This window comes from Myotis daubentonii, chromosome 8, assembly GCF_963259705.1.
Source record: "Myotis daubentonii chromosome 8, mMyoDau2.1, whole genome shotgun sequence".
NCBI classification, from domain to species: Eukaryota; Metazoa; Chordata; class Mammalia; order Chiroptera; family Vespertilionidae; genus Myotis; species Myotis daubentonii.
In genome coordinates, this window is record NC_081847.1 from 18889198 (window position 1) to 18905481 (window position 16284).

The 16284-nt window shown below is 44.4% G+C and overlaps 1 protein-coding gene across 2 annotated transcripts in view; it reads left to right on the top strand.

Annotated features, from left to right (window-relative positions):
• The window catches only part of OVOL2 (ovo like zinc finger 2), a 28384-nt gene extending 15290 nt beyond the window's left edge, over positions 1–13094 (top strand). The window contains exon 4 of one of the 2 annotated variants that reach the window (XM_059705470.1): positions 12360–13094. In XM_059705470.1, coding sequence (XP_059561453.1) covers positions 12360–12733 — 374 coding nt within the window. In that variant the 3' untranslated portion in view covers positions 12734–13094. The remainder of the gene's footprint in view (positions 1–12359) is intronic. The other variant, XM_059705471.1, reaches the window with a different exon arrangement.
• Positions 13095–16284: the final 3190 nt, after the last annotated feature.

The window sequence follows — 16284 nt, forward strand, 5'->3', positions numbered from 1 at the left end:
GGAAGTTCCTGCCCCCTCCTTTGTGCCCCCTTCAAATCATTACCTCCTAAGCCCGGGGGTAGCAGGGGGAGGTCCAGGCTGCAGCTCCAGAGCACATGCTTGTGCATAACTGGGGCCCACTGCTCTTCTCCAGCTGCCCTTTCAATCTTTTTTTTTTATTTTTTATTTTTTTAATTGATTTTTTGCAGAGAGGAAGGGAGAGGGATAGAGAGCTAGAAACATCGACGAGAGAGAAACACCGATCAGCTGCCTCCTGCACACTCCCCACTGGGGATGTGCCCGCAACCAAGGTACATGCCCTTGACCGGAATCGAACCCGGGACCCTTGAGTCCACAGGCCGACGCTCTCTCCATTGAGCCAAACCAGTTAGGGCTGCCCTTTCAATCTTGAGCAACACAACAACAAAAAGATAAATAAATCACTATCTCCTTTCTCCCAAGAGGCACCGATATTGTGACTTCCAATAGCATAAATTGCTGTTGCCTGGTTTTAAACATGATAGAAATGGAATCCTATAGTGTCTGAGTACAAGGCTTCTGTTTGAGTCCCTAGCACCAGTGAATCAGTAAAAGGTTGACCTCTGTGTGGCCAGGCTGGTACCTTAGGTTGAGGCAGAGAGAATGCTTAGGGAGTATCACGGTGGAGGGGGGTCCCAAGGCTATCAATGAACCCATCAAGTAGCTGCAAATTTAGGCTCATAGACAACTGACCCAAGGGCTGGAGAACTGGGGACAGCTCATGCAGTCGTTTGTCATTGGTCGTCCTGGAGAGTTCTCAGCTTTTCATCTCTGTCTGAGGATGTCCTTGAGAACATGGCCTACTTCTTCTCCTCCTGGTAGACTCTGTGGTCACTTCCTCGATCCTGTCCTTTAAGACAAAGGGAGCATTGCTGGCTGTTCGGTACCTTCACTTGGAGTAAATAGCTGATGGAGCTGTTTACTCATCAGTGCCGTCAATGGAGAATTAACCAGGAAATATTAGGGACTGACTGCTTCTCAGGCAAGAGTTTACAAGTTGAGTCACTGGCATAGTAGTTAAGAACTCATATCTGAGTTAGCTGACTATGAAAGCAGTTTATTTGGGGGATGGTCCCAGGAGACATAGTGAAGAGAAGACAGCCAATTAAAGTGACTACATAAGCAGGTTACCACTGTGGGCAACTGGCACTCAATCCCATTGGGGTCCCCTGAAGAAATATATAGAATGCATCCCAGAATTGATCTAGGGGTGAGGAAGCTAGGTATTGGTCTATCAACTCCCATCCCTCCTTGCTTGGGGGACCAAACTCCTGAATTCTACAGGAAAGACTCACGCAGATAGGCAAAGGATACACAAGAATATTTTTAATGTTAATTTCATTTTGAAATGGTAATACCTGAATATATTAGGTTAGACAAAAATATATCATTAAAATTAATTTGACCTTTTCTAAACTTATTTTAATGAGGCTACTAGACATTTTAAAATTGCAAAGTGGCTTGCATTCTAATTTAGATAATTGAAATCTACTGATAATCATTTTTTAAAATTTTAATCATAATTTTGACTCTTAAAGTGGTAAACAAATAAAATTGTGAGAATATCTTCAACTTGTTTTCCCTGCCCTGGTCTATTTTCGGATGGAGGTGTACCTTCAAGTGATAATGGACTAGAAAGAGGAACCAGGAGCTTACTGACCAGTTAGCGGGGGCTGCTGCTGTGCCTGGAGCTGGAGGAATAGGCTTGCCTCTTGGTGTGAGAGACCTGCCCCGCCATCTCTTGAGCTCTGTGCAAAACAGAAACTCAGTAAAAAGAGCAAAAATGTGGGATTTTTCAGACTTTTTTTTTTAGTTCATTGAACAACCTTCCTGTTTCCAAAAGATATCACCAGAATTCTGTGAATTCCGTCTTGCCTTTGACTGAGACGTGAATGTTGGATTTTTACTATTGACTAGTAAATGAATGTTGGATTTAGACCAGAAGCAAAGATATGAACACTGTTAACACAAATACAGTAGACAGTTGAGTGAAGGGTATGCTTGCTCATAGTGTGATTAGCCAGGCCACAACTGATGAAAAGACCTCTCGGGGATCCCAGGACCCTCTGAGATTGTGGCGACAATATTGATGAGGTTGGTGAAGACAGTGGGATAGAGAATCAGGATTAATCCCACCCCACTCCCACCTCCTCCTGTGCCCTGCAACTACTGAGAGGACAGGGCATTTAAGGAAGGACTCAAAACCCATGGAAACATCTTGGAAACGATCCAGGGAAACCAGAGCCTGAAAATGTCTTACCTTAATATTTAAGCAGATGAAAGAGAAGATTAAGATGTCTTTTTTGGATATAACTTCTCCAAGAGGAGAGTAAATCAGAGGAGTGTGAGATGGAGAGCTGGGATGCTAGCCAAATGACATCTGATTCAAGATTGGGAGAGAGCAACTACAGCAGAAAAAATGCCATAACAGTTTGTGAAAATATTTCAGGAAACAAATAACTATTTTCAATCCAAATTGTCTTAGGTTGGGTTCCCTAGAAGCAGATCCTAAGATGGCAATTCTTATAAAATCATTTGTTGAGGGAGTACGCCCAGAAGAAACCTATAAGGGAGGAGAGAGTGGGACAGGGTAGAGGATGGAGCTGAGTGCCCTGAGCTAGAGTCCAGCCCAAGGCCGATCCCATTGGGGTTCTGGAGTGTGGATGGCGCCACAGCCTTGTCCTGTCTACAGGCAAGCAGGGGACATTTCCACTCCACGCTGGCCAGGCATTGGCTGAGGGCTGCCTCTTCCCTGGGCAGGGAGGTCAATTACTCAGTGTCCATTCCTTGGAGAAGGAGGCAGCCAGGCACTGTTAGCTCATCACACATGACAGCTGGGGGACAATGCACTGTCCCTGAATGTGGGTCTGGACTGGGGACCAACAGCATCCAGTACACGTAAGAGAGGGACTTGCTCTATATAAGTTGACAGGATTGCTGAGGCTATCATGGGAAATTATGGCTGTTGATCCACCTTAGGTCAAAATGGTGCGGGGGCAGGGGAGGCATGAGCTTTACAAAAACCAACGTAAATTCAGTTAACAGCCAATGAAAAACATAGTGTGCCTGTTTATAGAGAATACATGTTTGGATTTGAGTTGAACCAGCTGGGATGCATTCTAAGAATGCATTGAGGGGATGGTTTGCTTTTGGTGGGGGCTCATCAGACAAGTACAGTTTTATAGAAAGTGTTTTATTTTTCTCCTTTGTAAAATGAATACTTATTCTGTAAAAAAAAAAACTTTAGCCAATACAAAAGCTATAGAGAAGAAAGTGTAAGCCACCATACACAGTTGAAAAGGGCACACACATCTGTGGGATCCCCAGCTTAGTCTTTGGGGAGCAGGGTGCCAGGGGGAATAACCCATGTTGGTTATAATTTACACTCTGTAATAGAGGAGTCCAAGGTGCCTGCCGTTCCTGGGGAAGCTTCTAAGTTCCATAGAGAGGCGTGGAGGAATTCAGATTTGAGGTCAGGGAAGCAGGGAGGGGGCACTAGCCAAAGGGAAGTATTTGTCCTGCCTCCTGGGACACCTTCCACCTTATCTTCCATCGGCCACACTGAGAGGGACAGAAGGCAAACAAATCCCATTTTGATTGAAGAAGAGGAAACAATGGTGTCTTTCTTTGGAGTCTAAAGGGAAGGATTGACTGGATTGGGAAAAATGCAGATTGGGAGAAATTTGGAGTGGGGCAGATGGAGGGAAAAGAATAAAGGATCCTCCACCTCTAGCGTGTTGAATGGTCTTGTGGGATTGCCTCCTGTGCTCATTAAACTGTCTCTCCTCTATTTTATTTTGACTTACTTTTTAGCTTAAAAAGTAATATGGACGGGAAAATAATGACAGAAAAAAAAGTAAGCCTCCCTCCTCATGCCCATGTTCCACTCCACTCCATTAAAAAAATGTTTTTCCCAGCCCTGGCCAGTATGGCCCAGTTGGTTAGAACATCATTTTGTGCACCAGAAAGTCATGGGTTCGATTCCCAGTCAGGGAACATGCTTAGGTTGCAGGTTCAATACCTTGTTAGGGTGCATCAAATGATTGTTTTATCTCTCACATGAGTCTCTCTCTCTCTCTCTCTCTCCCCCCCCTTTCTTCCTTGCTCCCTCTCTAAGATCATTTAAAAAAAGTTTTAATTTCCCCCAGAAATTTTTTTTATTATTGTCTAAAGTTTTATATATGTCTTCTTTTTCCCCAATTGACTCACCTCCCCCCCCCCCCCCCCCCCCCCCCCCCCGTTCACTCCCATCCCAGGAAAGCCCCCATCGCCCCAGCGTCTGTGTCCACTGGTTATGCTAATATGCATGCACACAAGTCCTTTGGTTGCTCTCTACCAAACCCCCCTACCATTTGTCTCTGGATCTATTCTTTTTTTTTTTTTTTTTTTTATTGCTTAAAGTATTACAAAGAGTATTACATATGTCTCCTTTTTTTCCCCCCCGCCCTTGACAATCCCCTGGCCTCCCCTACCCCCCAGTGTCTTATGTCCATTGGTTATGCTTATATGCATGCATACAAGTCCTTTGGTTGATCTGGACCTATTCTTGTTCATCAAATTATATTGATTATTATAACCCACATATGAGTGAGAGCATGTGATATTTATCTTTCTCCGACTGGCTTATTTCGCTTAGCATAATGCTCTCCAGTTCCATCTATGTCCCTAGAAATTAAAAAAAAATTTTTTTTTTTAATTTCAGAAAGGAAGGGAGAGGGAGAAAGGGATAGAAACATCAGTGATGAGAGAGAATCATTGATTGGCTGCCTCCTGCAACTCCCACACTGCAACCTGGGCATGTGACCTGACTGGGATCGAACCTGTGACCTTCTGGTTCATAGGTCGATGCTCAACCACTGAGCCACGCTGGTGGGGCAGAAGTTTTACGTACACATTGTTTTTTAATGTACTGTATATCTTGGAGATTGTTTCACATCTGCACAGGGAGCCACACCTCACTCTTTTTAATAATTGTCAGAGCATTTCTTAAATATGATTATGACATATTTTCAAATATGGAGGCTCCATCATTTTCCCTTGCCCCAATTAATAACAGTTATTTCCAATTTCAGCATTTTTCTTTTTATTTTTTTATTTTTAAAAAATATTCAGGCAGTACTACCATGAATATTCTTGTATAGCCTTTGCCTACATCTGTGAGTCTTTCTGTAGATAAAGTTCCTATAGTAGGCCAAAGGGTAGTTATTACGATTTTTTTATGAGCATTGCCACATTACCTTCTGAGATGGGTGCCCTAAATATCCACTCCCACAAGGAGGCCTGTAAAAAGATTCGCTGAAGTTCATGTTTGCATAAAGTTCAATAAAGCAGCCCTTAGCTACAATAAGGAAAGCAAGCAGAAAGCGCCAATAACAAAGAATTTTCTTGGATTATTTGAAGCTTGATTTTGGAAGTAGGAATAGCAAATCTGAAAAGGAGAAACCAGTAGGAGGTGTGCAGGAGGCAGCTGATCGATGTTTCTCTCTCATCGATGTTTCTAAACTCTCTATCCCTCTCCCTTCCTCTCTGTAAAAAAATCAATAAAATTTATATATATAAAAAAAAGAACAGACAGTGAAGAAAGTCTCTTCCCTTCTCTCTACCTAATGACCATCATTTTAAAAAAATATCTTTTTTGTTGTTTTTTGTGAAATAAATAATATATCCAAAAGTGTATACAAATACAAAAAGCATAGATATAATTACAACTTAAAGACAAATACTAAATACATCCCCACTTATGAATGGTGCATATCTGGGTTACGTTGAGCTGGATTGTAAGCTCTTGCAGCTGTGTCCCATTGAGCACCTAGAATGTGCGGGTCCTTTGCAAGTGATGTCTCGGTTAATCCTCAGAGCTGCCTTACAAGGGGTATGACTATTATCCCTATTTTATAGGTAAGAAAACTAAGGTGGGGGGTAGATGTTCAGCAATCTGACCATGGTCTCAGTTAAAGAGTAGCAGACATGTGATGCCTGGGTTTTCAGTGGCCTCGGACTCTGTTACTCTCTAGGTGTCAGTAGGTGAGTGGTGTCTGGAGCAGGGATGGTGTTTTTTAGTATCCCACTACAGACATGGACAGGATTGGCCTTGCCCTAAGGTGGGCGAGGCCCCAATGTCAGGGGGGCCTTGGCATCAGTCCCCCTTGTCCAGGGCTTCTATCTGGCCACCTTTATCTCCCTCTGTTGAATTCATAGGGGGAATGAGGGGCTTCAGAAGGGAGGGGCTTGTTCCCAACTCCAGAAAGGGTTACCAAGAGGCTGCTGGATGGCGTGTCTGCCTACACCAATGAGTGAGGTGTGAATGTGTTATTTACAGAGAAGGGATGGAGGGGAGGCAGGTGTATAAAGTCAGAATTGCCACAACTAGAGTTTTCATGGCCTCCTGTTTCCTTTCCATCTCTGTGTCTGTGAGTCACCTGTCCTCCAAGCCAGGCTCATTCCCACCCCTTCCTGGAAAAACACACACAGTATGTGCTGCAGTCACCCAATTTGAGACAGGGCTATGAAATCTTCTAGCCTTTGCTATGCAGGCCTCCCAGGCTGCCCTGACCAGGATTCAAACCGGTAACCTTTCAGTGCATGGATGGGACAATGCGCAAGCCAGGGCCACTTTTTATCCATTCATATATCAACTAGAGGCCCGGTGCACGAATTCATGCATGGGTGGGGTCCTTCCTGGCCAATCAGGGTCATCTTGCCCAGTCCTGATTGGGGCCGGCCAGCTGGCTCGGGGGAGAGGGACCGTGGGAGGTTGGCTGGCCGTGGGAGGTTGGCTGTGGGAGCACACTGACCACCAGGGGGCAGCTCCTGCATTGAGCGTCTGCCCCCTGGTGGTCAGTGCGCATCATAGCTACCCGCCAGTCGTCTGGTCATCTGGTCGTAATGGTCGCTTAGGCTTTTATATATATAGACTAGTGGCCCGTTGCATGAAGATTCGCGCAATAGGCCTTCCTTCCCCTGGCTGCTGGCATCAGTTTTCCTCCGGCACCCGGAACCCAGGCCTTTGGTCCAGCCGCAGCAGCGAGGCTTGGCTTCTCCGCTCTGGCTGCTCCCAGTCCCTCCTTTTTTTGTTCCAGCTCCTTGAGCGGAGTACAGGACCAGCGGGAAGCTTGGCTTCCTCTGTTGCCTGGAGCAACCCAAGCCTCCTACTCACTCCAGCTCCATGACTGCTGCCATCTTCAGTCATCTTCAGTCTTCGCTCTGTGCCTGTGTATGCAAATTAACCGCCATCTTTGTTGGATTAATTTGCATAGTCGCTCTGATTGGCTGGTGGGTGTGGCAGAGTGATGGAGTGATGGTTAATTTGCATGTTTCTCTTTTATTAGTATAGATGGGCACAGGTTGCTCCTATATCTTGGAGGTAAATAATGCTGCAATGAATATAGGGGTGAATATTGCCTCCTTTGTCATAGATTTATTGACCCTATAGGGGTAAATTTATTTCTGGGCTCTCTAATCTATTTCATTGATCTATGTATCTGTTGTTGTTTTTAAGTAGCCATGTCTTTTTTTTTAAAATATGTTTCTATTGATTTTAGAGAGAGAAGGGAGAGGGATAGAGAGATAGAAACATCCATTGGCTGCCTCCTGCACGTCCCCTACTGGGGATGGAGCCTGAAACCCAGGCATGTGCCCTGACTGCGAATTGAAACAGTGAACTCTGGTCCACGGTTTGATACAACCACTGAGCCGCATTGGCCAGATGATGTTTTGATTACTGTAGCTTTGTAGCACCAGGTAGTTGATACCTCCAACTTTGTTCTGCTTTCTCAAGATTGCTGTGGCTATTCAGGGTCTTTTGTGCTTCCATATAAATTTTAGGATTATTCATTTTAGTTTTGTGAAAAATGCCATCAGTATTTTGATAAGGATTGAATTGAATTGATAGGTTGTTTTGAGTATTCTGAGCTTGGAAGCTTTCCCTTTTTTTGAATTTTTTGGAATAGTTTGAGAAAGGTAGGTGTTAATTCTTTGAATGTTTGGTAAAAGTCAGCTGTGAAGTCATCTTTGTCCAGGACTTTTGTTTGTTGGGAGTTTTTGATTACTAATTTGATTATGTTGGTAGTAATCAGTCAGTTCAGATTTTCTGTTTCTTGATTCGATCTCAGAAGACTGTATGTTTTTAGGAATCTATCCATTCCAGATTGTCCAATTTGTTGGCATATAACTGTTCGTAATATTTCCTTATAATCCCTTGTATTTCTATAGTGTCAGTTGTCATTTCTTCAGTTCTGACTTTAGACCCTATTTCACTTATTTTTGCTTTGATCTTTATTATTTCCTTCCTTCTACTCACTTTGGGCTTTGTTGTTCTTTTTCTGGTTCCTTTAGGTAAGGTTAGATTGTTTATTTGAGGTTTTTCTTATTTCTTGATGTAGGCTGGTATTGCTATGAATTTCCCTGTTAGGACTGCTTTCCTGTGTCCCATAGATTTTGGGTTGTTGTATTTTCATTTTCATTTAATACATCTATTTTCAATATTTTTCAACAACTCAAACATTATGGGGGAAAATAACTTTAAAAATATAAAACTGGATGAGTTCATTCATGTAGAATACAAAACAAAAAAATCAAACTAACAAAAACTCATAGATACAACAATAGAATGGTAGTTAACAGAGAAAGAGGGTGAGGGATAGGGCTAAGTGGGTAAATGGATCCAATACATGGTACAGAAAGGAAACTAGAGCCCTATTACTAATTTTTGTACCTTTACACATATTAAAATTCTTAATCTTTAAAAATCCTAATTTCTGCCCTAGCCAGTTTGGCTCAGTGATTAGAGCGTCGGCTGGCAGACTGAAGAGATTCAGTTGCAGGCTCGATCCCCAGCCCCAGTTGGGCCACTTGCAGGGAGGCAACCAGTCAATGTGTTTCTCTCACATTGATATTTCTGTCTCTCTGTCTCTCCCCTCCCTTCCACTCTCTATAAAAAAATCAATGGAAAAAGTATTCTTGGGTGAGGATTAACAACAAAACAAAACAAAAAAAGGAAAGGAAACTAGAATACATAGATATTCAATTTATAATCTTGTACATCTGGAAGTTACAGAATGTTATTAACCAATGTTCCTCAATACATTTAATTTTAAGAATATGTAGTATGTATGTGTGTATGTGTATGTGTGTGTGTGTGTATGTGTGTGTGTGTGTGTGTGTGTGTGTATATATATATATATACACACACACATATACATATACATATAGCATAGGGTGCATGTTTTCCCTTTCACCTCAAGCTCCAGTGTGGCTGCACATGGCACTGATGGATCCTGTCCTTATTTAAAATTTTGATAACTTATCATACTGTATTTTTTCTATGTTTTGATTTTTAAATATTTACTTGATAGATGAGTTTTCGGGGTACCATTTAATTTTATGCCTGAGACTAATAGGATTCCTCCAGGCCGTGACCCTCCTGACCTCTGGGCTCTGGGGAGGTCTGACTGTGGTGGCAGCCCCCGCTCTCTGCTCTATGTACCCCAAACACAATATTCACCCTCTCCGGGGCTTCATGCTTAAGTGACACTGTGCTTCCTTTACAGCCAGGATCCCTGACTTTATAGCCTAAGTTGGAACCTTTCTTAAGTCTCTTGATCTGATATCCGACCTCCCATGGTCGAGTTGAGTACTGATGGTGGAAATAGGAGAGACTGTGCTTTGGTAAGATTGAGCTCCATGGTATATTTGGCACATGCGAACTCTCCATTTGGAAGGCAAGCCCCACTAATATTAACCCAATTCTAAAGCCAGTAGGAGATCTAGTTTGGAAATGCTTTCATAACTGTAGCAGCTGCCAAAAGCGTCTTGCCCTTGCCCCCAGCCCATGCCATTTCTGGGCATACCCATCCTTGCAGCAACTGCCCACGCCTGCACCCTGTTCTTGTGTTGCTGGAGCCCACTCTCCCCATGTGAGGCAGGCCAGAAGTTCAGATCGACCCAAGGGCAGCCCTCAACACTGCTGTTGGAGCTGGTGGGTAAAGACCTAGCTCCCAGGGGGCAGGTGACTCAGAGGTGAGTGTTCTGCAGTGTTTCCCAACTTGCCTGGCCGACGGGACTCTGGTACCCACGGCAAGGGCTGGCTCGATGACCCCTCCCTGTCTCAATTCTTCACTCCCCTACAGGAGCTTCCTGGAGTCCCATCCCAAGTAACTCGTAGAGGAATCTTGGTCGCAGGGCTGTTTCCTGGAAAACTCAAACTAAGATCAAAACAATGTTTATTTTGCCCACTCTAAAATCAAAACATTAAAATGGTGTACAAGTAGGAAGAATGAAACTCCTCCTCCCCAAGCCAGGTGATGTGTGTTTGCTATAATTTGCATCCATTTTGGTTACGTTTGCTCATGTGGATGTTGTAAACTTTTGTGGACAGTTTTGTCTCCTGCCTTAACCATTTTCCTCCTTTTGAATCCTTGGTCATGATGACTTTATTTTTCTCTCTACCCTTGCTCCCCACCCCCTACCAACCATTTTGCTATTCTGTTTCTATAGGTTTAACGTTTCTACATATAGGTGGTACCAATGCTGTATTTGTCTTTCCCTGTCTGGCTTATTTCACTTAGCATAATGCCCTAAAGATCCATCCATGTTGTCAAAAAATTTGACAAAGGATTCCCTTTTTTCTTGTGGCTGAATAATCTTCCATTATATAAATAGATGATGGCTTTTTTATCTGTTCATTCATTGATGGACACTAATCTGTCTCCATATCTTGGCTGTTGTGGTTAATGTTGCCATGAATGTGGGAGGGCAGATATCTCTCTGAGATCCTGTTTTCATTTCCTTTGGATATATGTCCTAGAAGTGGGGTTGCTGGGTCTTTTGGTAGATCTATTTTTACTCTTGTGAGAAACTTTCATACTGTTTTCCATAGTGGCTGCACCAATTTACAAGCCCACCAACAGTGCACAAGGGTTCCCTTTTCTCCACATTCTTGCCAACACTTTTTTTTTATGCTTTCAAGTTTTTATTTTTTAAAATTGTTTTATTGCTTAAAGTATTTCAAAGAGTATTATATATGTCTCCTTTTTTTCCCCTCCCCTTGGCCCTCCCCTAGCCTCCCATACCCCCCAGTGTCTTGTGTCCATTGGTTATGCTCATAATGCATGCATACAAGTCCTTCAGTTGATCTCTCACCCACCCCCACCCCCCCCAAACCTCCCCGGCCTTCCTGCTGTAGTTTGACAGTCTGTTCAATGTTGCTCTGTGTCTATATCTATTTTTGTTCATCAGTTTATAATGGTCTTAATTATCCATAAATGAGTGAGATCATGTGGTATTTTTCTTTCACTGACTGGCTTATTTCACTTAGCATAATGCTCTCCAGTTCCATCCATGCTGTTGCAAATGATAAGAGTTCCTTCTTTTTTACAGCAGCATAGTATTCCATCGTGTAGATGTACCATAGTTTTCTAATCCATTCATCTGCTGATGGGCACTTAGGCTGTTTCCAGATCTTAGCTATGATGAATTGTGCTGCTATGAACATAGGGGTGCATATATCCTTTCTGATTGGTGTTTCTGTTTTCTTGGGATATATCCCTAGAAGTGGGATCACAGGGTCAAATGGGAGTTCCATTTTTAACTTTTTGAGGAAACTCCATACTGTCTTCCATAGTGGCTGCACCAGTCTGCATTCCCACCAGCAGTGCACAAGTGTTCCTTTTTCTCCACATCCTCTCCAGCACTTGTCGTTTGTTGATATGTTGATGATAGCCATTCTGACAGGTGTGAGATGGTACCTCATTGTTGTTTTGATTTGCATTTCTCGGATGATTAGTGACTTTGAGCATGTTTTCATATGTCTCTTGGCTTTCTGAATGCCCTCTTTTGGAAAGTGTCTATTTAGGTCCTTTGCCCATTTTTTTTATTGGATTGTTTATTTTCCTTTTGTTAAGTTGTATGAATTCCCTATAAATGTTGGAGATTAAACCCTTATCGGTGATAACATTGGCAAATATGTTCTCCCATGCAGTGGGCTTTCTTGTTGTTTTGTTGATGGTTTCTTTTGCTGTGCAGAAGCTTTTTATTTTGATGTAGTCCCATTTGTTTATTTTCTCTTTAGTTTCCAATGCCCTAGGAGCTGTATTGGTAAAGCTTGCCAACACTTCTTATCTCTTGTCTTTCTTATAATAGCCATTGTAGCAGGTATGAGGTAATATCTCATTGTGGTTGTGAGGTGCATTTTCCTGATGATTAATGATGCTAAGCACCTTTTCATGTGCTGTTGGTCATTTGTATGTCCTCTTTGGAAAAATGTCTGTTCAATTCCTGTGCCTGGTTTTGAATCGGGTCATTTGCTGTTTGGATGTACATGATGGTGTTTTATGGCTTTTTAGTTGGAAGGCTCTGGCTTGGCCATGACCAACCAGTCATGTGTCTGCCCCTTGCCCTTGCAGGCATTCGCCCCTACAAATGTGACGTCTGCAACAAAGCCTTCACCCAGCGCTGCTCCTTGGAGTCCCACCTGAAGAAAATCCACGGGGTGCAGCAGCAGTATGCCTACAAGCAACGCCGGGACAAGCTCTATGTCTGTGAGGATTGTGGCTACACAGGCCCCACCCAGGAGGACCTGTACCTGCACGTGAACAGTGCCCACCCGGGCAGCGCGTTTCTCAAAAAGACATCCAAAAAACTGGCAGCCCTGTTGCAAAACAAGCTGACATCCGCACTCCAGGGGAATGCCAACCTGAGCGAGGAGGAGGAGAAGTGAGGAGGAGGAAGGGGGAGACGCCAATGCTGACACGTTTACATGGACTTTTGGTTTTGAGGGTCCCACTGGCTCTTTCTAATTACAAGTGTTCAGTTTATCTCTCTGTCCCTCTGGGGCCTCGGCGGGGGATCTGCTCCAAGGCTGTCAGTTGTAATGAGTGTGTCAGGTCCCCCGTCACCCATGCCCTGTTGAACACACTCATGTTAAGGAAAGTTGATTGGTAGGTGGCTGTGATCACCATGCAGAACTTTTTGTGTGTTTTTTAGGATTTTCTTACATGGAAGCAGATGTGTTCTTAGAGAGACCATCATATTATGGTGCCTTGAAATAAAAGTACTTCCACTTGAAATGCTACTTAAGTGAGAAAAATGAATTTTATTATCCTGAAAGAGTTTATAGGAATTATTTTAATACATGAAATGTCCTCTTGAAACTTTCCTTATAATAACCAAACAAGAGAGCATTGAGCTATGTAGCTCCTTGCTTCAGGCTTATTGTGTGACCTTCAACTTCAAGTTATTTGGGGGTTGATCATTTTGTGTCAGTGGGTGGGTTTGAAGAGGCAAATCTTAAGAGTACTGAACCGCTGACTCCCTCACTGGTGGCCAGAGGTGCCTGGGGTCCAATCAGGTAACTGACTTTGGTCACTTTTTGTGGCTGTGGGGCTACTGACTTTCTGGGACTGGGATTGTTGGATGAAGGCGCTTCTCCCTTCCTTGAATCCAGCACTGGGGACAATGTGTGGCAAGCACGGAGGTGAGGCAGGCTCACTGGCAGGCACAGTGCTTTTGTGGGAGGGGCAGCAGCAGCAGCAGCAGCGGGTGACTGCTGAGGGCAGCGACCTTTAGCTCCCTGCATCTGCTCCCCTAGGAGGCTTGGGACGTTAACAATAAACCAACTTGAGACCATTATAGGGCAAAAGGGAGGCACCAGGCCATGGGGACGGGGTGGTGAGGAAGTTTCAGGGTGCTTCCATGCCTGGAGGGGGATCAGGAGGGGCCCAGAACCCTCAGGAAACCACGGTGGTGGCTGAGCGAGGTAATAACCCCAGTCCCCTGCACTGACAGACGTGTTCAGAAGCTGCACCATGCTGTCCTGCCCCTGTCCTGGGCTGAGTGCTTCAGGTCCATTTCCACCCTGGAAGATAAAGAAAACCTTGCTTGGGACCAGGTAGCTCCATGGCCTAGGGCTGTGGTCGGCAAACCGGCTCGTGAGCCACATGCGGCTCTTTGGCCCCTTGAGTGTGGCTCTTCCTAAGCCTTAGGAGTACCCTAATTAAGTTAATAACAATGTACCTACCTGTATAGTTTAAGTTTTAAAAATTTGGCTCTCGCCCTGGCTGGTTTGGCTCGGTGGATAGAGTGTTGGCCTGCGGACTGAAGGGTCCCAGGTTTGATTCTAGTCAAGGGCATATGCCTAGGTTGTGAGCTCGATCCCCAGTGGGGGGCATGCAGGAGGCAGCCGATCAGTGATTCTCTCTCATCATTGATGTTTCCATCTCTCTCTCCCTCTACCTTCCTCTCTGAAATCAATAAAAATATATTTTTTAAAAAATTGGCTCTCAAAAGAAATTTCAATCGTTGTACTGTTGATATTTGGCTCTGTTGACTAATAGTTTGCCGACCACTGGCCTAGGGGAACATTTGGATGATGAGACCATTTTCTTATTTCCTCCCTCTTCCGTTGTCCCCCTTCCTCTCTTCTTTCCTTCCTTTTCCTCTCCCTCCTTTTCTTCCACCTTCCCTCCCCTTTTCCTCTTCCATACTGCCATTATGCCAATATCTGAATGGTATTAGTAGCATATCCCATGAGACTTCTCTCCCAAATCAGCACTTTTCTTTCAGAAGGAAGGAAATTTGCCCTTTTGCAGGGCACCTACGACCTGCGTGTCGCCGCACATGTTCTCCGGAGCCATCCTCAGAGCACAACTGGGGGCCAGCTCTCTGTACCTGTGAGCAGATGAGGTGACAGCAGAGGCCAGCAACTGGTGGCCATTGGAAGGGACCCACAGCAGCACCGTGCGATGAAGTGCAGCCTCCAGGGTCAGCCTGCACGGAGGCTCAACCCTGGCTCCAGTGGGCAAATTGTTAACATTGTGTTGTGTCTCCTAACACTTGAAACAGAGGAGAGAGAGGCTAGAATTGGTTTGCTTTCCTCAGTTATGTGGGTCATTAGACAACATAAGGAACATTCCTGCCTGGTGGCGGTGGCTCAGTGTTTGAGTGTCAACCTATGAACCAGGAGGTCACAGTTCGATTCCAGGTCAGGGCACAGGCCCAAGTTGCAGGCTCAATCTCCAGTGTGGGGTGTGCAGGAGGCAACCAATTCTCTCTCATCATCCATGTTTCTATCTCCCTCTCTCTTTTCCTCTCTGAAATCAATAAAAAAATACATATATTTTAAAAACCAAAACGAACATTCCTGTAAGGAAATATCTAAATTGCTCTGCCTGGAAGAACGGCCTGTGGCCTGTTTTGCACAGGAATTGTGAACTAGCTGATGTGATGTTCTCTTTGGGGTCAGGTTTTTACTAAGCAGAACTCTTTTGGTTGCAGGTGATAGAAATTCAGCTTGCTGAAACCGGTTTGGCTCAGTGGATAGAGCGTCGGCTTGCGGACTGAAAGGTCCCAGGTTCGATTCCGGTCAAGGGCATGTACCTGGGTTTCGGGCACATCCCCAGTAGGAGATGTGTAGGAGGCAGCTGATCGATGTTTCTCTCTCATCGATGTTTCTAACTCTCTATCTCTCTCCCTTCCTCTCTGTAAAAAATCAATAAAGTATATTAAAAAAAAAAAAGAAAGAAATTCAGCTTAAAAGGTCTTTGACAGGAATGCTGACCTATTAGCTAAGTCTAAGGTTGTTCCCGCTTCAGGGGTGGTAAGTACAGGTGCTTAAATCAAGTCATTGTTCTTCATCTTTCTTTTACCCAGTTTCCCCCCAGGTGGCTTCTTTCTCAGGCAGGCTGAAGTGGAAGCTAGATGACCATCCACCCTTGGACTTCTATCCCACAGTGCAGCAGCCCAGCAGAAGGAGGGTTTGTCTTTTAGCCAACGATCTTGGGCTGATGCTTCTTGTCTCTGATTGGCCTGGTTTGGTTCTTGGGCCTGCCCCTGAGCCAGTCATCCTGCTGGGGGAGATAGGGGCTCTTTTCCCCCAGGCCCGAGTCTTATGCCCCTGCCTCCCCTGAAGCAGGGGTAGAGACAGCAGGTCAGCTATACCTCTGGCCTGGGAGTGGTTCCCCAGCAGAAAAGCAGGGTGCTGTGACCAGAGAGAAAATAGATATTAAGTAGGTGTACTAGCTAAGACACCTATGGCTGTAGTAACAGATTCCTAAGAAGTGCTGTGGCTTAAAGAAGAGAGAAGATCACTTCATTTATTTATTTTTTAAGAAGATCATTTCTCACCCAGCAGTCCTGGATTGATGGGTGGCTCTCCTCCATGCTATCACTCGGGGACCCAGACTTCTTTCCTTCGTTGCTCTGCCATGCTCTAGGGCAGTGATGACGAACCTTTTGAGCTCGGCGTGTCAGCATTTTGAAAAACCCTAACTT